Here is a 23,876-nt window from a genome sequence, read left to right as displayed (position 1 = left end):
CTCTCCACCGGGCGAGCCACCAAACTTGGTCCTCCAGGCCAGCCAGCAGGGCATCCAAGCTACCATCCCAGATGGCTTGGGAGGCAGAGGAGCCTGTCTCTGGCTTTCCGGCAGGCAACTGTTCTTGAGCTTTAAGGCAGAGCCACTCTTTCAGGGACTCCACCTCATCCCTCACGTACGCCATCACATGGCGGGTGTCTTCATATGGGCACTCCTCTTTCCGGTGCCCAACCTCCAGGCAAGCCCCACAAAGCAAAGCTCCTTTAGCTTCCTGCCGCCTCTGTTCCTGCTCCCACACCTCTGCTAGTTTGTCCATTGTATTTTTTTTTAACCTGCTCTGAATTCCACTTCTGACACCATGTGTGGCAGGATAGCATCATGGCCCTAGCTGTTACCGGCAGGAATGAGAGTCTCAGAGACAGAAGCTGCTGCTTTAAAGCGCTGTTGCACATTTTGTCTCACTTATATATGTGTGGCCATTCCCCATTTAGCACAATTACCTAATTAGGGAATGGCCACACCTGTGATTGTTGGCAGGGACAGATTTAATCCCATCCCTGCCAAACTTAGCCCTATTTACAACGGCAGGGCTTCCGCCCTGCCACAGATCCATTTTCATTAACAGCTATTCACAAATATACACTAGTACCTCTGAAAATGTATGATCTGTAATTCACTGTTAGGCCAGGTTGAAAGTAAATTGTTCATGTACTGTACTTTGCTGTGTAAGGGCCCTTCACTAATTCACGATGTTTAATGGGCCCGATTCAGAAAAATGTTAAGATTTTTTGAAGAGTGTTTTTGAAATAGGATTAGATAAAAAAAAAAATGAGAGTAGCATTTAACATTCTGTAAAACAGCAGACAAAAAGATTAACTGAAAGCTTGATTTAATTAATCAAAATGGTCTTTAAAAACAGTTGTGAGGCAGGTTTTGTGCACAACTGTGTACTGTCAGAAATACAAAAGTAAACTTGATCCTCAGCAGCTGATCACTAGAGGGCGCTGGAACTGAAGGAAGTGTTTTGTTTTGTTTTTTTAAATCATGTGAAGCAAATAAATAAATGTGAACTAAAAGTGAGAAATTAAGTGAACATTGCATTATACATGTAACTGAAGAAGAAAGCAAATAATGCTGACCTGGCCGTCACAAGAATAACGTACACAAACCAGTGCTGAACACCTGCTTTGAAAATAGTCTTACTTGAAAAGGGGGAGGGGTGGGTCTTTAGGTAAATTCAGTATTAAGGACAAACCCCACACCTTGGTGAATAAGAAATGAATATAATACATTAATTGTAAGAATAAGAAATTAATATAATACATTCATTGTAAATGTTGCATGAATAGACTTAGCAGAGGAGCTTTTTACTTGGCCGAAGGAGGCCCCTTTTCTTTTGGAAAATAAGATAGACCAAGGAGTAGCAGCATAGGCAAAGGTGGTACAAAAAGGTAAACAGCTGGGTTTTATTTATAGATCACTGGTCTGTTGGAGTAGCATGTTGTGTTTTGGAATCTGTCTCTCCTCCCAACTCCTTTGAACAGAGCGACTATTGATACCTCACGCCATTAACATTCCAGTGGAAGTTATGGTTAAGTAAAATTTACATTAAAATTGTATCAAAACAGAGGGGAACAAAAACCCAGCTTGTTTGACCAATGTCCCTACTCTTGGCTGTTTCTGAGAACTAAATGCGTATCCCTAATTATCCCTTTTTTTTTTTTTTTTTAAGGTGTTCAGAAAATAGTAGTCAAAAATGTAACAGTCGTAGGCTCCCGAGTGGCGTATCCGGTAAAGGCGCTCCGCGTGGAGTGCAGGATGCACCCTATAGCCTGGAAGTCGCTGGTTCAAGTCCAGGCTATTCCACTGCCGACTGTGGACAGGAGTTCCCAGGGGGCGGTGTACAATTGGCCGAGTGCTGCCCGGGTGGGGAGGGCTTAGGTCGGCCAGGGTGTCCTCAGCTCACCGCACACCAGCAACCCCTGTAGACTGGCCGGGCGCCTGCGGGCCTGCCTGTAAGTTGCCCCGAGCTGCGTGGTCCTCCGACACTGTAGCTCTGAGGTGGCTGCATGGCGGGCCTGCAGAGTGAAAAGAAGCGGACGGCTGACGGCACACGTTTCGGAGGACACGTGTGTCCACCTTCGTCTCTCCCAAGTCAAAATAAAAAAATGAAAAATGTAACAGCCGCCAGCTACAGGCAATTTAGAGACCTGCAGATCAGGATCAGAATAGGTACAGGAAGTTTGACACTAATGGCCATGCTGAATAGTGGCTATACTTTACCTCTCTGGGTTTTACTATATGCTATACTTTGCTTTCACTATGCTTTTGCAGGGGGGATTGGGTGTTTAGTTACCCAATGAAGATAATTAATGTGTAATGGTTTTTAATTAATTTAGCACTCAGTTACAAATTTCTCTCAAACGAGCTCAAGATCACAAGGAAACAATTGCACAACAAAACTCATATATTTTATAACTTTTATCAAAAGTTTGTAAATAAAATTAGGAAAGAAGGTTAATATCAAAATATTATAAATCAGCTCAATAATGGTTCGGCAAAATCTTAACAAGTGAACAAGTGAAAGCAATACATTAATTGTCTATAATTAGTCAATTCTGCAAGACTAATTATATTCTTAAGTCAGTAAATATAATATAAATATGCAAGCAGGATAATCATTTGAGTAAATATAAATATAAATTCAGTGAATTCTAATTAATAGGATATTATGAAATCATTCTTAATTCTTCATCAATCAGTTGTTAAATATATATCTGTGGCAAAGTGGTTTGTAGTGCACAGGTGATGCAGTGCTAATAACAACAGTCCAACAACAGTTCCAATGATGAAAACAAAGCTTTATTTGTTGCTTTAAATAATAAGACTGACTATACATAGCAATGTGTACAAAAACTCACTTTAAAACAATGACAGCCTACTGGTTGCGTTTGCAGATTTCCAAACTTACACTATCTCTCATTGCTCACAATAACTATATTGAATTAGCCACAGCAACTGGCAATTCTAGGAAGTCAAACTTGGTCAAACCTGTGGGCCTCACTTATTGGTGTAGCTATGGTTACCGGGCTAGGCTCACTCCCTTTTACCTCTTTTGTAACAATTTTGCAGATTCAGTACAATTAAAAATAAGTGTAAAACACAAAGAGTAAAAGTCTACACATATTTCTGGTTGTCATAGAGACTAGGCCAGCTGCCTTAGATGTATATGCCGAATCCTGTTGACCGGTTATGTTCCTAAACTTTATTACACTTACAATTTACTATGGGAAACTTTTATAAGGGAAGTGACTAGAAATGCATTAAAACATGTCTCTTGCACTAAACTCTTTGTTTTATAGAAATGATCATGAACAAAACAAAATAAAAAAAATACACTTTTACTCAAAGGACTGAGTAAATATATTTTACTGTTCTACCTTGTGACGTAGCGTCCCATGAAACGCTGGTCTGCACCCTTTCAAATATTAGACCCAGGCACTGAAACTGCATTTTCAAACACTTTTAATATTTAATAAAAAAAATAAATAAATAAAAACACAGGAACAAATAAACAGTTTGAACAAAACACTACAACTCCAAAACAAAACTCCTCAAAATAAGCTCTCTCTCTCTCTCTCTCTCTCTCTCTCTCTCTCTCATATTCCACACTCTTCCAATCAATCAATCAATCTAGGTGGCTGTGCAAACTGTGGCTATCTTGGTTCCAGGCTGTTCCTTCATCAAGATAGCCACGAGCCATGACACTCTCACACACACACCCTTGTGCATAGCCTGTGCTCTGCCACATACCTCAATTGTTTACTATCCGTTTAAATAGTTGTTCTATATGAGTGTTTTTATATTGATGATATAGAGAGTGTGGATAAAGACAATGCTAAAATAGAAAGTGTTGTGAAGTCGAATATCTCCATTTATTTTTCAATGTGTACAGTGATACATGACCATTTGTATCCCATGTTTCCTATATTAAGACAGATCAATATGTTATACTCCACTCTACTAATATAACAAAACCGCTTCTATATCTATCTACCAAATCACCGTGCTGCAAGCAGCTGAGAACACAGCGGAATGACATCACGTTACCTTTCACCTAGTTTCTGTGCAACCGCAGTGAGGTTACTTTCGGTCACTATCAGCATCTCTCATCGCAGAATGCCTGCAAGCTGTTTCGTTTTGTTCATGTTGAGCAGCTGATAATGTTTTCGTTTTTAGACTGTTTTCAACCATTTTCTACATGTTTTTGATAGATTGATCGTTTATATCAATCTCTGAAACATAAAAACAAAAACAAAAACGTGTTGAGAACAATATTTTTGTACTGCATTTGCCTCTCTCGCACACAAACAGCATTGACCGACTCACCACCATACATATGCTATATATATATATATATATATATATATATATATATATATATATATATATATATAATAGATAGATGTAGATATAACTAAAGCTGAGCGACATGCATAAATTAGTTTCATTATCTTCAACCTCGAAGTAGACAAAGCGGTTATTCTGTCTTGCCTAGGTTTGGGGTTACTATCGGTCAAGCAGCTCTGCTTCAGCAGTAGGTTGGTTGGTGCCGCCTGTGTAGCGCAGAAAAAGCCAACAAACAAAAAAGAGTGATGTTCACATTAAAAGACATCATGACCGTGCAGCTATTTGCAGCTGTTGAACTGTGGGGTTACCTCAGGTTATTACCCCAGCTTTAACTCATTTGAATAGATGGTATTATTATTGGCCATTCATGGGGTGTGTCGTTTGCTTACAATATGCTCACATCGCCGGAGTTACATTTTGCCATTTACTTCAGGTTTATCAATTACAAACATGTCCAAAAAGGGTGTGTGCTGAGGAACTATATTTTTGCATACATGGTCTTACAATGTAGAAAAAATTGAACAATGTAACTGTTTTTCCACAGGCGCGATTCTTAAACAGACTTTCCAAATATTATACACACGCTAAGCACATAGTCAAAGGGCATTTTTGTCACGATAAATTACTTAAATGTTAACCTTTTTGACGATAAACAGCTTCTGTTTATATTTTGGGAACCGTATTGATCTTTGCATTTTCTCTAATTTTGTCATTACTTACCAGGTACATTTACTGTATATGAACATACACAATGACGAATACAAATACTGTATATGTATTACGTAATCGACCAATAAATTCCATGAATTACCTTTTTTTCACCCTAAAACATCAAGCTTCCCTTGAACTAAATAAGAATTCCTAAACGAGTTTCTGCACAATTCTGGAATGGTTTGGTTATATCTGAATCATTCTTGAATTGATCAGAACTAGAAGGGTTCAATTCCAAATGTGTGCACAATGTACAGCATTGCATTGCTAAATATTGGTGTTACACAGTCTTGTGATAGATTGTAGCCTAACTATTACTGTAAGCATAAAGTATTTTTTAACGTTGAAATAATTTCACTTAAAAAGGTCTCCTGATAAGAGTACATTACCATTTTTTTCTATGCAGTTTTATGATTCGACCATGGTACATCTATTCACTATCAGGGTACTATGCCCAAAAGCGTCATAATAAGAATAATAATGAACATACAACGTGCCACATCACATTTACGGAAAATACAGTATTTAGCAAAGGATGCTGGTACTTACATTTATCTTGGGACATAAAATGGGTAAAATGTACTTTTATTTCTTGTACCTACCCCCTCCAAATACGCAACAATAAACTGATCAAATATATTCGACAGATCGCTGTTTTGATTAAATTATCTATATTAAAACTCCAACTTAAAGTACAGTGTCAAAACATTAGAAAAACACGTTTTCGAGTTGTTATCCAGTATCCAATAAAATATAACCTCAAGCGATAGTTTCAATAGTAAACATGTTTTTAAAAAGTGCAGAAATAAGACATTTAATTTTCTGCAAGCATGCATTATCACGCGTCGTTGTTCTCTCAGTTGCAAACAAAGACTTCGCAGGGTACCTTTGACATTGTAGTTGTTGTTTGAGCAATAGATTCTTGTCGCAAGTTATACAATAAAACTACATCTCCCACAATGCAACGCGTTAGTGTTAAAAGTCTTCAGAAATTTAAAAGGGCAATGTACATCAGCGATCCCGGGATACGTGCTTCCTTTTTCTCAAGCGACGTGGCAACACCGCTGAGAAATTATAGCTCTAGCAAATATCTGATCTTTAGTGTTATACAAGTTGAATTCTAAATAAGGTATATAACATAACTAATTTGCCAGCTGTATGATATAATGGTAACTTAAAAAATACACAAAGATATTTTTTGGGATTTTTTGTCAAAATACATTTAACGGGTAACAGTATTTAATTTCTAAGCATGTATAACAACCTAATGAGTTACTCATAGGACTTGTAGGTAGTGTAATGTACAGGGTTAGGACGGAGAAAACACATGCAGCATGCAGCCCTTTGTGTTCCTCACACTACTGTGCACAGGTGCTTTGAGTTAAGGTGAAAATCACGTGAGCAATTTAGGCATTTCATACAATATGTGTTGAAAACATTCTTGTTCTGATGCAAAGGTAAAAGAAAATGTTCTAAGTGAAATAACACAATATTAACAGTATATAACTTTTGTGAGAGATACAGCTGGTTTCACACACAAAAGTTGGGCTATAAAGTTCTATTTAATATCAATACAGTATTTTACTACAGGGATCATTCCAAATGCAAATATATGATACACATCTATACCTGAAGAATACATACGTTTGCATTCAAAGGGAGGCTGTTCCTTTAATAAGCCTTGTTAGAGCCTTTTCATTCTTTTCAGTGTACTCCATCTCTGTCCAGGTAATCAATAAAAGATCGCCTAACTGCATCAAAATCATCAATCGTATCCAACATCTTAAATCACATTCTCTCCATATATAAAGTACTAATCAAATCACTTCCAGAATTGTAATATTTATTTTTAAGCTTTAATCATCCCAAATGACACAGCTTGTTGTTCAAAATTATTCCTACTGAAGCTACCCACAATTTTTTTTTTTTTACCATTTAACATTCACACCAGCTAAGATGTTTTTATTGCATTACCAGTCTAAAGGCACTCCACTTTACAGGCAATTTACAATTGCTTTTGCTCTGGAGGAGGGTACATTGCTTACATGTCTCTGGTTCTAAAATTCTGCTAAGGCACAGCTTGACAGCATTAGAGATGACAGGCAGACATTGTCAATGAGGTTTTAAAAGTAACCAAGAAATGTAACTTTTGTCTTCCACTGGTGCGGCTCTCCCTCAGTCACTGGACTCTCAGCCTCCCCCTTCTTGGGCTCTGAACACTCAGACTCCCCCCTTCGGGGCGCTGGACACGACAATGGTGCTGGGCTCCCCTCAGCAGCAAGTGCAATTATTATTATTATTATTATTTATTTCTTAGCAGACGCCCTTATCCAGGGCGACTTACAATCGTAAGCAAAAACATGCAGCAATGCTTGCTGAGGTTTGCCAGGCTGTTGTCCTGTAGACAACACAGCCTGCGGTGCTTCTTGATGTTGCACTGGAAACAGCATGGCCTCTGCCTCTCACGCTAGAGACAGAAGCGGCTCCCTTTCTCCCTCAGGATGGTAACAGCTCCCTCTGTGGCCCTCTCTTCCTGGCTTTCCTTCGGGACCAGCCTCTCCTCCCCTTGCTCTTCTGGGCTGTTGGCAGCTCATCTTCATCCTGAAGAGGGCAGGACACTGCATAATGCCCAAGCTCTCCACAGGCCAGTCACCAACCTTGGTCCTCCAAGCCAGCAAGGAGGGTGTCCAAACCACCATCCCAGGTGACTTGGAAGGCAGAGAGGCCCATCTCTGTCAGTTCCTCCTCCTGCCATATGGACGGGTGGGGGGGTGGCCGGGTGATGCTTGCCAATTCTCACCACAGTCAAAGCACCACTCAGGTGAGGCAGATTTCCCGACCTCTGTCCATTATTCAAAAAAAAAAAAGAGACTCAGAGGAAAGAGACTCAGAGACTTACAAACTGCAGCGAAAAGCGCAACCGCACACTTTAATAAATAAAATAACACAAACAAAACAGAAAGGTTAAAACAAAATACAAAATCGCCGGCTGGGCAGAGACACCACAAACTCTAACTCACCAACTCCTCTCCCTAATGGAGCGCTGGGCTGTCCTTTTTATGTGATGCGGCTGCTCCCAATTATCACCAATTATTCCATTTAGGAACAGCCACATTCTCGCATGTTTTTGGCAGGGACAGGAATTAACCCCATCCCTGCCAACCACCACCAAAACACATACAAACACCAACCCTATTTACAGGCAGGGCTCTTGCTCTGCCACATTGAGTATAACTTTTTCTCAATCGGCATTTGTCTGGCTTAGAGCAGTGTTGCTCATTCTATTTAAATCATGTGACAATGTGACCTTTGAACTCTGCCGGCCCCACTGCTTCTCTCTGTCTATATACAAAAAATGTAAAGTAGGTAAAGCTTGCAGAGTTGAAAAGTCACATTGTGGTATGATTTAAAATCTCAAAGTAAGGTAAAGGCAGGTTTAGTGAAACATGATAATAACTAACTTGGAGCAACAATTGTTACTTGCTAATGCTCTTTAAGGGTTAGAAATATCATCAGATTATGGAAACCCTAATGCTGAATATAAAACTGTTTGGGTTTTATATTGTGCCTGTTATATAGAACCCCTGCTATATAGCAATTGTTCTTTACAAATTACTGAACACATAAAGGGTTCCAGAGCAAGGCACAAATGACCAAATGCTTCTGCATAAAGTCAAGGAAACATATTACAAATATTAATAATAAAAATAACTTTCAAGATCCATCCTATAATTAAAAGTTTAAATTAGCAACTATACATTTTCAAGGTTTTTTTTTCTGTTTTCCATAAAAAATGAAACCTCTGAAAGTTCCCACGTCTGACCTAAATTGTAACCTTTGTACATATTCAGTTTAAGATAACTGTGCAAGTCTAAGATACAACTGTATGCAATTAAGATTTCTATCTCACTTCAATAGCTAATGTTTCTAAAGTTCTTGACCTCAGTTTATGAGTTTGGTGGTCTCAACTTAGGCTTCATTAGACATTAATCACATCCCCACACAGGACAGCCCTTGGACTGAGAGGAAGCGAGTAAGGTGCACTCACTGCTGCAATGGAGCACATATTCATGGTGCTGCAATATTTTGGAATTCTTTGGCTCACCACAGAATTAAATAACAAGAACACAACATTGTATTTCTATCTGCATCTGTAGCATCACACCATTGGAATGTGGACAGTCATAAGGTTCATATTTTATGAAGCAGTTACTGAAAGAAAAATGATTAAGTCTCTTATCATGTTGCCAGCTTGGCTTTTATTACTCCTGCAGCAACGGTATCAGGTTCCGTTAACAATATGAAGCTATATCTTGATGACCTGGAATATGTGTTCGCTCAGTCCAAAGTCTGGGTCAAGATCTGCCTCTTCCCATTTTGTTTTTTATTTGAGCACCTGGTAATTGACGGAATACTTATGATGGGATTGTTAGGTTTGCCAAACGCACCAGACTTTTGATTTTGATTTTGGTTTCCATAAAATGTCACATTTATACCACATATCCATCTGCACCATGAAACTCAGTCTATTCTCAAACCAATATCAAACTGAGGCTGCAGCCGGTTTCACCTGCAATGTGCACTCTGCAATTCAAGCCATACATTACACACCTGTATGGGTCATGTTTTTGTTTATTTGCTATTTATAAATGCATTCCTCCCACCCTCCAGCATTTCCCTAATGGTATAATATATTCACATCCTTCATGTTGAGACCACATATTTTATTTCTGCAGTCAGAGATTTAAGACCTGGCTCTCGTGCCTTTTTTGCACTGTACACTTATTTAGGTAACTTCCACCATCAGCAAGAGTGGGAGAGATCTGTCAGCCTGCAAACCTAACGAGGAAATTAATGAGTCTGATTTCAAATCACTTTGTAGTCAATCACAGTGGTAGATAGAAACATAGCTTTAGCCACAACATTGTCTTCTGAGCTTGCCTCAAGTCAGCCCTGGGAGAACCACTCTCAGATATTGCTGTAACAGGAATATTTCAAGAATGCTTGTTAATATAGTGTTCATGATAGGTAATGGACAAAGGTGCTGGTTACATACGTGCACCATGAGCCCTTCCCCATGTAGCTCTGTGAGTGCACCTCACTCCTAACCTGGAAACTCATCATCATTCAGTCCTAGGATTCTCTCAAGCTGTCATTTTACTTGTGAGCTGGACCACTCTCATCTGTGTCCTAATGCATCAACCATAGGTTATGTCATCTAAAACTTTAAACACAAATAGGAACTTTGGGCTTCATCAATGCCAGATAGTAGGGCTAAGCTGGTCAAGTCCAACAAGCCTATTTCACGTGACATGAGCTAGATTTGAACTAGGACTCCAGAGGTTAAAGGCCAGAGCATTAACTTACCATGCAACCTGGCCCCTCCTGCTAGGCCCATGCATGTAATTTGATACCTTGCCAAAGTTGTCTCTTATTTTTAGACCTCTAAATTACAACAGAAAACCTGGAGGTGTAGGTCAGATTTTTGTTGCAGATTCCAAACTTCCCTCAGAGTTCAAACGGTGCCCTTAAAGGGATATACATGTGCTGGCTGATGATAAACACATTTTAATAAGCATTCAGTTTGTCAAATTGTATGTACAGTAATCATTGAGTAGGCTATACTGTATTTAGTGTTCAGAAAGTATTTTGAGTCACTCATGCAGTATAAACAAAATGTGGTAGTAAATGTAAACTGTGTGGTTCTAAAACAAAAATATTTACCAAAGAAAAGTGCAAAGGTGGCTCCTACAAGAAAATAAACATACACAAACCATTGTGCAAAAACAAAGATACATATTCTTTCTTAAGTGCAAAAATAAGAAAAGTGCAAACACAATCCAAAACGTTAATATTATTCAAAACATATAATCAAAAGTGAATACATTTGGTCTACAGTACATGCTTTTAGTTTAGCCCCTTCATAATACACATTATCTAGCAAGACCTGGCACTAAATCCAATTCAAAATGGCACATATATACTGATAGGTCACATGACCTTTTCTTAGTTTTATCAATGAAAATTGCCCCTCTTTCAGGTCAACTCCCCCTTTGGGAGAAATTGTGCCCAATATCATCTCTTGCTTCTTGTCAACAAAGGTACACACTGTTGCATCCATGTGCATCATGTGCCCCACATTAACATTCTTGCTTTTTTTGGACAGTATGAAGCAGCTGCTGTGCTTTCTGTATAATCCCATTTTGATGAGTGCACAATTCGGTTCTATATTTTTACAATCTCAAGCACGGTCAACTTTCTTATGAGTAGCACAGCAAGTTTGTAGGATGTGAAGAAGTTGTCACATGTGATATTTTGACATTGCAGTCCTTGAGTCATTTCCAGCATTACTCACATCCCTTTATTAAATTCAGGTGCTTTTCCAGGCAGTGTTCCCGTGTACACTTGCATATTCCATGCATAGCTGGATTTAGCATTGCAGGTTGCCCATATTTCTATGCCACACCAAGCAGGCTTGTTAGGCATATACTGTCTAAAGGGACAGTGTCGTCTGAAGGGGACAAGATGTTCACCCACTGTAACATTTGGTCCTGGGTTGTAAAGCAAAGGCAACATATCTGTCCATTTGTCCCACACTTCCCTGATAGCAGCTAATTTGTCTCTTTCACATCGGTTGGCTCTGGTATCACGATTATCAAAGTAAATCACTTTTAGCAATGATGTGAAATGTTTCCAGTGAAACAGCACACTCCGGCTAACAAAAATAACCCAATCTGAATGCATATCAGCATTAACAAGTTCTTTTCACTTTGCACCAAGCACACGCCTGCCTTCCAAGGTGGTCATTTCCAGTATTATAGTTTCGATTTCTGGTGGTATGAAAAGATCAAATGCTGATGCTATATCATAAGTAATGTGAGTAACAGCAGGAACCATTTTGATGACATTGGAATTTGACACCCTGCCCTGATTCATACGTGGAGCTGCTACTCAAAGCATTTTATTTTCTTCATGCATACAAAGCTACATAGATAAATACCTTGAGTCAAATAATTAATTTGAGCTTTTAAATGTACAATACTGTATATTGATGCAGTAGCTTGTAAATTGCAATGACCCTGAAAAGCAATGTTAAATTGGGTTTCTTATGATAGTGGATATTTTGTTGTGTATATTGTATGGAACTGCAGCAGAGTAACTGAATGCAGCCTTATTTCTGTGTTGAAATACACCATTTTGTTTTCCCACTTCCCTGTATTATTATTTGCCTAGTTAATTGATTTAATTGCCTACCATTTCTATCACTCCTGTGTCTGCCACTGGAGAGAGGGCAGTCTTACTGTCCAACCAACCCTTGTGGCCTCTCTAGTTCCACAAGGTCTAAGTTGAGACCAACAAACTCCTGACTTGGGACCTAAACCGGATTGGAACAAGGTGTCCCTGAGATGAAAGGCTGGTTCATTTAGCCAACAGTGCCTTGTGTTTTAAGAACGTACTCAACACCTTTCAATCGTGGCTCTTGAGAATGATAACCCACTGCTGGTGGAGGCCACATGAAACATTATTTTTAACCTCATGAATGTGCAGAACTGCTTTCAAAGATATATTTAGAAAATGGAGTTACTTTTCATGTACAGTGATGCCTATCCAGACGAAACAAGACAAAGCATGTCGCCCTTTTAAGATCGCTGTTTTCTTTCTACACGTGCTTCCTTTGAAATGACCGAGCTGCGCAAACACTGGATAGACTTGGACAGTTTTGACCGAAAGTAACCCTGTCTCTACAGCGCTCTATAGTCTCCGCTATAAAAGCTGCTTGAGATTAAAAACACCGCTTTTGTACAGAGACGGTGTAAAGAGATCAGTACGTTGGGTAGAACAAGGTTGTACGAATATTAATTTATTTAAGAGATTGACATTTATATGTCAAGCCTAAACGTTACGGCTGTAGGAAAAGGTAAGTTTGTCATTATTTCAATTTTCGTGAAGTCTTTGTTGACTCTGGTTATAGTAATGAAAGTAATAATCGAACTTCCTAATACAAAGGATTTCATAATTTTTTGCACTCATTTTTAATAAACCACTATTTTTGACATATGCGACATATGTGAGCTCATTTTGACAATAAATATATATGTGACAAATCTGTATGTGTATGTTTGCTATATGTGATTTTTGTCAAAAAACAATACTGTGGAATTAAATTAACTGTCTCTGTGAAGTATAAAAAGCAGTAATATTTCTTTACTTTGTAGTGTAGTGTGTTTATGTCTTTCGTCGTTTTTTTTTTCAAAAATAGTTTTATATATGTGTGTCCTGCATTCAGTATGTAAAGCATATTGTTTCGCTTAAAAACGGGTGCTTTTTCGCTTTTCAGTTTATGTAGGAGACTAGTATTACTAGCCTGTGTGGGTTTTGCAGTTATTGAACAGAGCTTGTTGAAATGACCGACAGTAACCTTTCTTCTTCCGCAATAAAAACCTATCGTGCTGCAACGTAAACAAGCAAAATAAAGATTTTCAAAGGAAAATGTTACTTTTCGTTTAGATTTGGTTTATTCGCCACATACAAAAAAAAAAAAAAAAAAAGTTTTGACAAGGGAATACCGTTGTCAAGCTCCAGAATTCAACCAATGTACATTGTCTATATTGATGAGAATTATGTTATTATCATTATATTCATGTTTTATTTTTATATGTACAATAAAAATCAAGTCAAGTACCCGTAACCTATTACTCTTATGGTTTTTACCATCGGGGATTGACACCAGCAATGTGGGAATAGCACGTTGCTCCTTAATTTTCTCGCTAGGGGTCGTTGTCCATTGATTGTTATAGCATTTTCTTATCAATTGATTTAATTGAATCAAACAGATTCTACCATCTTTGTATTTTGTCTTAGTTTATAATGTTTTTTTCCCCCCTAATATTAGGCGTCAGCTGTATTTTGTTTATTTAAATAACGATTATTTAGTGAAGAAATTTAAATAACTTTTATTATATAAACAATTCCATGTCAATTTTCAGAAAATTCTGCATGGCTATAAAAACAAAAACAAAAACAAAAAAACAAAAAAAACAATTTCTGTACCGCTGGTAATTTGCCCGAAACCTCTTTAACATAAACTGGTAGGAATATCCGTATGCAACTCCGGAAGAACAAAGAATCGTCAACAATAAATGTCAAAATAAATGTGCATTCCATTAACATTCATCATAACATCTTCTATAATTTACCAGAATTACAAATTGATTTGTAATTTGGCTCCGCACCTAAACCGGTGTAGTGTTATTTTCAGGTACACGGGTAAAAAGTGGCACACAGCGGACTGCTTGCTCGCGCATGCCTAAACAACTTCTAAACAGTTTACGCTTAGAAAGCACAGCAGTGCTCATTCAAATCTGGTACGTTATGCTGTTTTCGGTCTTTTTCATCTTTTAAATTGGATTTATCATATTTTTCCACCATTAAGAAAATAGTTTGTGAATATTTATCATATGCAATACATTGAGTGTACAGTTATTTTCTTTGTGTTGGACTTCTGAATTATTTATTTATTTCGCAATTGATTGCACCTGTGTCAAAATCTCACAGTGTACCACTTTCAATGTGACAGCGTACCACTTTCTAACATTACACAGGTTCTTAATTGCTGACTTCGACTTATTTGCTCAGTGTAGTTTATTATTGCTACTATTAAGTTTTTTTTGTTTTAAATAAATTATTATTTAAATGTACTACAAACTTTACTTTTTCTATAACTTTTCTTTAAAACCTAGGAGGTGCAATACTGAAGAGTTTAAAAAGGTGTTACACATTTAGGATTCAGTTTAATAGTTAATCGTGATAGCAATTTACCTGTCAGGCTATGAACAAATGTCATAATAATATTAATGCAAAGATTTAGCCATTTCCATACACATAAACTAAAGGAAAAATAGAACATCACTATTGGGAAAAGACTTCTCATCATTCATTTATAACAATTTCAAGTCAGTTTAAGTTTAAGATAGTTACCAAAACTTAACAGCCCTAACGAATGGGGCATTCTGAACAGTAAATAGGAGGCGCTTTTTTACACAGAGAATTGTGAGGGTCTGGAACCAACTCCCCAGTAATGTTGTTGAAGCTGACACCCTGGGATCCTTCAAGAAGCTGCTTGATGAGATTCTGGGATCAATAAGCTACTAACAACCAAACGAGCAAAATGGGCCGAATGGCCTCCTCTCGTTTGTAAACTTTCTTATGTTCTTATAAAACCACACAAAGACCATTTACAGAAGATCTCCGCTCTCATTCTGAAGTATTGATTGTTGATGTTGAAACTGCTGTTCTCTGACAGTTTTTGCTGTTTGGTACTTCTTTAGTTAGTATATAAATTCAACCACAATTTTAAGGAACATCCAAGTTTTAAGTAGCAGAAAAGGATGTGCCATTCGGCAATGAGAGTCAATTAATAGTAGCACAGGTTGTCAGCCGTCCTAGAATCTGCTGAAGAGTTTCAAAAGTAAGATGCCTGTTGCAAGTTCACTCCAGTCTGCAAATGGGTGTCCTATATATTTATGGTCTGTTCAAAATGGCAACTCAGGATATACAGCATTTGAGTGTGTATTTGATTTCACTTGTCAAAAGTTTGACAGTTAAGGCTTATGTTTCCACCAAAGCTCTCGGCTTGGATTTCTCAGATGTTCTCAGTGTTTAACTCAAGATACATAGGCCTACATAGCTGTGGCTTTGTGTGTGTAGTTTAAAATAAATAAATAAATAAATAAATAAATAAAGCAATAACTGTTTTGCATTTTCTATTGCAATATGAAGCGCACAGTAAAGAGTTAACTACAAAAGAACTGCAGTGTAGTTTTGCAAAATAAAGATTATGGATTAAAGATCAGTATTTAAGATATACACTTATTTTGTGTTTACATGTATAGGAAGAATCAATTTATACAAAAATATAAAAGCTTTGTTGTGCCGTCTAACTATTTAATAATCAAAGCCTAGTAAAAAAATATCTAGTTTTAACTGTAGTGGTGTTTAGCTGTTTGTATATTGTAACATACACATGTTGACAAGGTTACAGTAAAAAGCTATAGAAATGTACACAATAAGGCTGTAAAAGCTAGCAGACACTTTTTTTTTTACTTAACATTTAACCAAGTATGTATAAGTCTCAAGCTCTCACATTAGTGTTATCATGTACAGTTTGACATATTGAAATGCTGTTGACCACTTCCAATAAATCCTCTCACTTTATCATTCTTATTTCAATATTTAGCAGTGGTGAAAGACTAGCATCAAATTCCATTCGAATCATTTTTTTTATGATGGAAGCATCATAAAAAAATGTTTTTATGATGTTCAAAGTGGTTCTTATTACAATTACTCCAATATGTTAAATTACATTTTTAATGTACTCTGTGTTGAGGTTCTTTGACCTGAGTTGAGAAGATCTTGAGTTGCCAGTCGGTATATGTAACACAGGGTAGATCAGCAAAGTCTTGGTTTAGACAGCACCGGCTCTTACAACTATACAGACCTCTTGCCGTTCTAGCCTGTGTTAAACATGTCTGTACTAAAACACAACTTGAGATGGATGAGCTGCTCCTGAATTCAATTGTTGCAAAAATCACCGCCCTGTTCAGAAACATCATCATGCCACTTTAGCAGTCACTCACTTCAGATGTCTGGAAACTGTTTACACAGAATCGTATTCTGGAAATATGTAAGGATAATGTTTCAAGTGGCCTCTTAAAGTCATCAATTAAATTAGTAGACAGTCACTAATTTGCCTATTTTGACAATTTTCCAAGATTTTTAATTACAGTGGTTTGATTTCATATGCACAATCAATGAAAGCTACAGAAGCAATGTTTTTTCTAATACATTTGCACAGTACTGTATATAGGTAAAACAAAAAGTATTTTATTTTATTCCCTTATTTTATTTCAGTTGGTTATCAAAAGCCATATCCCTGCTGCATGGTGGAGCTGCTGAAGAAAGATGTCTGCCTTCACTCAACTGGGGCTGCTGCTATGGAAAAACTTTGTGTACAGAAGAAGGCAAACAGTAAGGCCATTTTTAGTGTGTCCATTTCAGATTTCCTTTGTCAGCTGTTACATCAGTGAACCTGTCGAATAAAGAAACAAATGTATATTTAGGTGTTTGAGCCGGGCTTGAGTGTTTGGAATGTTTGTCTTATGTATTTAACCATGGAATCACAACCTAAACTTTTTATTTATTCATTTATTTATTTATTCATTTATTTTTTTATTTTTTTATTTCACCCTTTCCCTTATAAAACACAGTCTATTCCAGTTCCATCTGTTTGTATCTCGGACACCTACACCTACTGCACGAGTGTACTCGGTGTTACAATATCTTATGTAGAAAAAAAGGGTATTTATTTCATGGTTGTAATATGTTTTATATTGTGTATTATTAAGAATGTGGTTCATGCCCCTGTTTGAACTTTAAAAGATAGCGAGTGGTTAAGGTTCAAAGCCAGTGTTATCTGTCAGGGTCTGCTTTTGCAGTTTAAGGTTTCAAAGGCTAAACTGTAAGTAGCTTTTACTTGAAATAATGTGCCATAGCATTGAACGATCAATGATAATTACAGCAACTGTAGTATTGGTGTCTAATGCACAAATCATCAGTGAACTATGAATTTGTAATGTGTTAACAGTGAAACAGTACAGCACCAATCAAATGATTTTATTCTATAACTTTTTAAAATAGCTAATGAGTTATGTGAATAGGGCCCAGTGACTAGCATTTATAGTGTTTGATAATGAAACATATGTGCATGGACATAAATAGAACAGGGAGTTACTATTGATTAACAGCTTTTAAAGCTTCCCTTGACATTCAGATTTAGGCTTTGACTACAATCCAGGCTGCTGCTAGAACCAGCTTTGAAGTGTGCACTGAATGCCATTTACTAATTATAGGTGTTTGAGACAGAACATGGCAAGAAAGTCCTTTTAAAATGTTGATCATCTCATCTTTTTTTTTTTTAGCTTCAGCTGCTGATTGAGATAGCATGGCCACTGTTTCTGTTCTTCATATTGATCTCAGTGAGGATGTCATACCCCCCATATGAACAACATGAGTGTAAGTATCAGCAGCTTCCCAGTGCTTTACTTTTTATAACATAGGTTCAGTAAAAACCGCTATGATGCAAACACCCCTGTTATCTGAACAGCCCCTTGGTAACCTGTCTTGTCATGTGCAATGTGCACTCGTTCTTCCCTGTTGGCATAGAAAACATGCTAATCAGCCCTCAATCTCAGGTATTTACAGTGTAGTTCAGTACTGTATGTAATGTATTTAAAGATACATTTGCTGTTCTGTATCTCGTCTAGGTTTATAGATTGGGAAAGGCATAGACAATTTCACCATTGTAGTTCGATTATCAAAACAATTTGATTATCTGAACACAGCCTACTCCCAATTAGTTCTGATAAAAAGAGGTTGTGCTTATTGATCTATAAATATTATGAGATTCCTATTTTGACTTAAAGGGTGACATTGTAGTAAGCAGGTTTTAAGGGCGGGAGAAGGTCGTGGTTTCACAGCTGCAAACTTCCATTCAAAGATCTAATTTCTGAGAAAAGTATGCAGGTCAGAATGTTGTCATCAAATCATTTGTTTTAGTATAAAATTACATCATAACACTGCATTTTCAAAAAAAAAAAAAAATCCCAAATGATTAACTTTTAGTTAGTTATGCCATATCAATAGGTTTCTTTTACTTCATAATATGTTTAATATAGGAGAACACACACAAAAATAATTTGATACACTTTTAGTTTGGGTAGACTGTAGTAGTAGTAGTAGTAGTATTAAAACAAAAAAAAAGATGAATTATACATTTAAAAAAAAACATAAACCTTTATTTTTCCATCAGGGGGTTGAGGAGGTGGTTGGTGTCCACCCATTTACATGTGAAAGTGATTATAAATTACATAAATAGAAAGCAAGTATTGCTTGTGGTTTTACTTTTACCTCTGCCTAGCACCCCACCCTCACCACAACAAACACAGACTCATAACCATGTTGGTGTACGTTGTGGCTGTCTGTCCTGATACCAGTTATTTAGAACTGCATATCAAATAACAAAACAACCCTAAATGACTGAGTTAAAAATCTTTGGCCATACCAGATAAAACAGCTTTTATAAACTAATTGCCTCCCTTATCTATTTTCATCAGCTAGTTTGCTTAAAGGAAGTGCAATCCTTCATGCAGGATAAGTTGTATTAGACACTGCTCATTACATTGTATTGCCTAGAACCTCGAAACCTGTCAGAGTGATCTCTAGGACACTACAATACATTTATCATGATAGGGCTTTTCTTGTCTAAAACCTAAAGCTGTGATGAAATTCTTTGAATGTTTTTTTGCACAGTGCTTTAACAGCCTTTCCGCATTTAACTAAAAATATCTATTCACTTGACTGCCTTTCACTTCTCTTCACTATAGAAATTGTAAATGATAGATTTCATTGTGTTTCGCAGGTCACTTTCCTAACAAGGCCTTGCCCTCAGCGGGGACTCTGCCATGGGTTCAGGGTATCATCTGCAATGCTAACAATCCATGCTTTCGGTACCCAACACCGGGTGAAGCGCCAGGAGTTGTAGGAAACTTCAATGAATCAATGTAAGTTTGAATGTGGTTGAAAACTTATAGAAGTCAGTTACCAAAGACCTCAACAACATAGTAAAACAAAAAACAGTAATTGTACAAATAATAAAAAGAAAACTGTACCCTCTTTCTTTTTATGGCACATTTCTGTTTGTTTTACTCTCTTTTTACCACATTGTGGTTACTGCACAGTCAGAGCAATGCATTGGCACTTTATTAAATGGGCAGTGGAATGACATTAGAGGAGTACCACTGCTATTACAATGGAATGAATTAGTACACATACCAGTATGGTTAAAGAGTGCTATAGTATCAGGACCACTCTGCAAAACTGGTTCTAAATCCATGGTGTTTCTTGACTTTTCACGGTGACACAAGGTTCTACACAATATTCTAGATGAGGTCTTACTAATGCCAACACATTTCACTATATATATATATATATATATATATATATATATATATATATATATATATATATATATATATTATTTTTTTTGGCCTTTTTTTTTTTTTTTTTGGCCTTTTTTTATAGCTTCCCTACATTGTCTAGATGAAGACATTTCTGAGTCAACATAAACTCCTAGGTCTTTTTCATAGTTCCCTTCTTCAATTTCAGTATCTTCCATGATATTTCTAATGCACATTTTTATTGCCTGCGTGTAGTACCTTACACTTTTCTCTATTAAATGCCATTTACCATGTGTCTGCCCAGTTCTGAATGCTGTCTAGATCATTTTGAATGACCTTTGCTGCTGCAACAGTGTTTGCCACTCCTCCTATTTTTGTGTTGTCTGCAATCTAAATCATTAATGAGGATTAGAAATAGCAGAGGACCTTGCTCCATTTTGAGGTTTCTCCTCTAATCAGTACTTTCTGTTTTCTACATGTTAACCACTCCCTTATACATGTGCATGCATTTCCTTGAATCCCTACTGCATTCAGTTTGAGAATTAATCTTTTATGCAGGACTTTGTCAAAAGCTTTCTGGAAATCTAAATAAACCATGTTGTATGCTTTGCAATTATTCATTGTCGATGTTGCATCCTCAAAAAATTCAAGCAGGTTGCAGTGTTGTACTGGCTGATTGTTACCATTTGTTATTTTGAAGTGAAGCAAATATAAGTACATAAGTGCATGGACATGGATATTGATTAGCATGAGTTAATGCTACTATATATGTGTGTGTATATATATATATATATATATATATATATATATATATATATATATATATATATATATATATATATATATATATATTAAACATTTGGCCTGGATCGGATTTACATTGCTATTGCCAAATCAATGCATACAACCCTGCAATCTAGCTCTTACAATCTTCCCAAATATACCCACTCTACCACATGCATCAGTTTATTTTCTACACATTTTGTCTCATTACAACAGTGCAGCATTACTCAATTTACATAAGTCTGTACCTGAACTGCTACAACACAAACGGTTAGACAATGCATTATGTCCTCTTATATTCTTTGTTGCCATGGAAACAATATGTTATTGGTGTTCTGGTAAGTCTTGGGCTGGTAGGGCAGCAGTGTGGAGTAGTGGTTAGGGCTGTGAACTCTTGACCAGAGGGTTGTGGGTTCAGTCCCAGTTAGGGGACACTGCTGTTGTACCCTTGAGCAAGGTACTTTACCTAGATTGCTCCAGTAAAAACCCAACTGTATAAATGGGTAATTGTATGTAAAAATAATGTGTAAAAAAAAATAATGTAATTGTATGTAAAAATAATGTGATATCTTGTAACAATTGTAAGTCGCCCTGGATAAGGGCGTCTGCTAATAAATAAATAATAATAATAATGATAATAATAATAGTGCATTAATGCTCAAAAACAACTCAAGTCATATATTATTGTGTAATAATATTTGGACTCATACATTATTCAAATTTGTCACATATATTTGTATAGTTTATTTATTTTCCCCACAGCATCTCACGCCTGTTTTCTGATGCAAAGAAGATCCTACTGTACAGTCAGAATGACAAAAGCCTTGGTGGATTCAGAAGTCTTATTAAAGCCCTGAAGAACATGCAGAACACAAGCTCAGGTACTGCAGTGCTCAACAGTAAAAGTACTGAAAACTAAGTCCAGTAGACAAAGCACAGGGAACAACAGCTGTAAAGGTAGTTGTGACAGAATGCTTAGGAATATGTGCTTATGTGCTTAACTAGGTTGTTTGCTGCAAGTAGCACAGTGATGAAGTTCAAATTCAGCATTTTGACTTTCAGCTAAAGGCACAAAAGGCTAGACTATGAAAGAGTTTGGTATGCAAACAGTAACACAGCATGCAGTTAGTGAAATGGAAAACACATTTTTTGCATTCTGCTTATTGTGTGTCTTTTGAATAGTTCCACTATTCTTTGCTCTTTGACTTGGAACCTCAGTTATCAGGCAAACGCAGGTCACAGTAGCTTGTTCAGGGAATTTTTTAGAACAGTGACAAATTACAGGAAAACATTCAAGCACACCCATTAGTGAGCATAACAGGATACTGCAGTGGACTGCTTTATTTGGGTTGTATCAGGATTTTAGGTTCAAGTTAAGACCCAGCAATGTTAATGTCATAAGATATGAAATGTCTACTCTTTACATTGTCATTTTCCTATTTTATTTATTTTATCCTTTTCTTTATGAGACTGTGAACAAGTTGAGTACAGTACAACATTTAACATATTTAGATACTGTCACAGTTAGAACCTGTCAGACCCAAATTTCAGTATAGTTTTGAATTAATAAAATGATACTTACACATGTATACCGGTATTTACAATATAAAACTGAAAGAGTACTGAATCTCAACGGAGCGGCAGAGAAAAATGTAGGCCTATGCATATTTTATCTGCACAACTAATAGAGGGTTTTGCATTATAGCCTAGGCCTGTATAAATGTCCTGTATGTGTGTCTGGACACTTGAGTAGTGCTTGAGTCTACTGTAGGGAGTAGGGTAGTTTGGTTCCCACTTTGCCTCATAGGGGGCACTGTCTTGGCTCAATGCCCTTGTCACCTGCATCCTTTAGACAGACATTTTAAATAAAAGGACCTGATCAAATTATATATTTACCGTGATAAAACATACAAAAAAAAAAACAGGATGGCTGTTTAACAGGCTAATATTCCATGTCTGCCTGGGCTGGCTGCTGTCTTCAACAGGCTGAATAGATACAGTATTGTTTTCAAAGAACCCACGTTGAATTATCACATGTATACACCTCTCAGCTTGAACTATATTATATCAGTATGGCCGAAGGTTGACATCACCCTATAGAATTAACTAATTTTGCATCATAAAGTCTAATGAAACCTGCTGAATAAAGTTAACATATTGAATTGCATACGGCATAGTAGCTTTTAATATACTTAACGAGAAACTGACAGCATTTTTAAAAAGTGACATTTCAAAATCTAACATTAAGTACTGTACTACTATTAAGGCTTCCACTAGACTTTTGCTAGATTAACCATTTTGTCCTTTGAAATGTATTTCCATCCATACCTTCAAATACACCGTTCAAAGGATCCATTTTTTAAGGTTGCCAATTATTTTTCCCTGATCCACAATTTGGTTATGCCCAATCGTTGCATTTTACTGAACTGTAGAATCTCGGGACAGATGGTACCAATTTTAATATTATATTATGATTTATTGTAAAGTCTGGTGTTACTTTGAGGTGAATACCCCGGAAATGCTGTATCAATTTTAACATAACTCTGACATGGTTGATTCACACAGGAGTAAAGACACAGGACGCCTGAGTTTGACATTTTACAGAAGGCCCCAATGTCCAGTAAAGATCAGAGCACCACTGAGAATTATCTGGGATAAACAGAAATGGACGGTTCGCATGGGTCTAAATTTCACAGATGAGGGTAACAATTACGAAACCACCTGTTTATGTGGTGATTTTTAGTCCTGTGTGAATCACACTTTTGTGTAAGTTTAGTGTTGGAGTTTGTATTGTAACAACAGCACTTGTTAAAGCAGTCTGTTAAACCTCAAAGTCCACGTCCTTGCTTTCTAATCTGACGAAAACAAATTACTGCAAACACTGATAATGCAGATTTGTGGAATTGTCTTATTTTGACATACCTTTTGGTATCAGGATGATATGAATACAGATTGGTA

The 23,876-nt window shown here is 36.9% G+C and overlaps 1 protein-coding gene across 1 annotated transcript in view; it reads left to right on the top strand.

Annotated features, from left to right (window-relative positions):
* Positions 1-12,861: 12,861 nt before the first annotated feature.
* The window catches only part of LOC117408622 (phospholipid-transporting ATPase ABCA1-like), a 60,685-nt gene continuing 49,670 nt past the window's right edge, over positions 12,862-23,876 (top strand). Inside the window, exons 1-5 of the mRNA XM_034013785.3 lie at positions 12,862-13,039; positions 17,032-17,148; positions 18,099-18,192; positions 19,598-19,739; positions 21,681-21,799. Coding sequence (XP_033869676.3) covers positions 17,083-17,148; positions 18,099-18,192; positions 19,598-19,739; positions 21,681-21,799 — 421 coding nt within the window. The 5' untranslated portion in view covers positions 12,862-13,039; positions 17,032-17,082. The remainder of the gene's footprint in view (positions 13,040-17,031; positions 17,149-18,098; positions 18,193-19,597; positions 19,740-21,680; positions 21,800-23,876) is intronic.

The sequence above is a fragment of the Acipenser ruthenus genome, chromosome 2 (genome assembly GCF_902713425.1).
Source record: "Acipenser ruthenus chromosome 2, fAciRut3.2 maternal haplotype, whole genome shotgun sequence".
Lineage (NCBI taxonomy): Eukaryota > Metazoa > Chordata > Actinopteri > Acipenseriformes > Acipenseridae > Acipenser > Acipenser ruthenus.
Note: the sequence above shows the minus strand (reverse complement) of the source record. Positions and strands in the feature narration are given on the sequence as shown.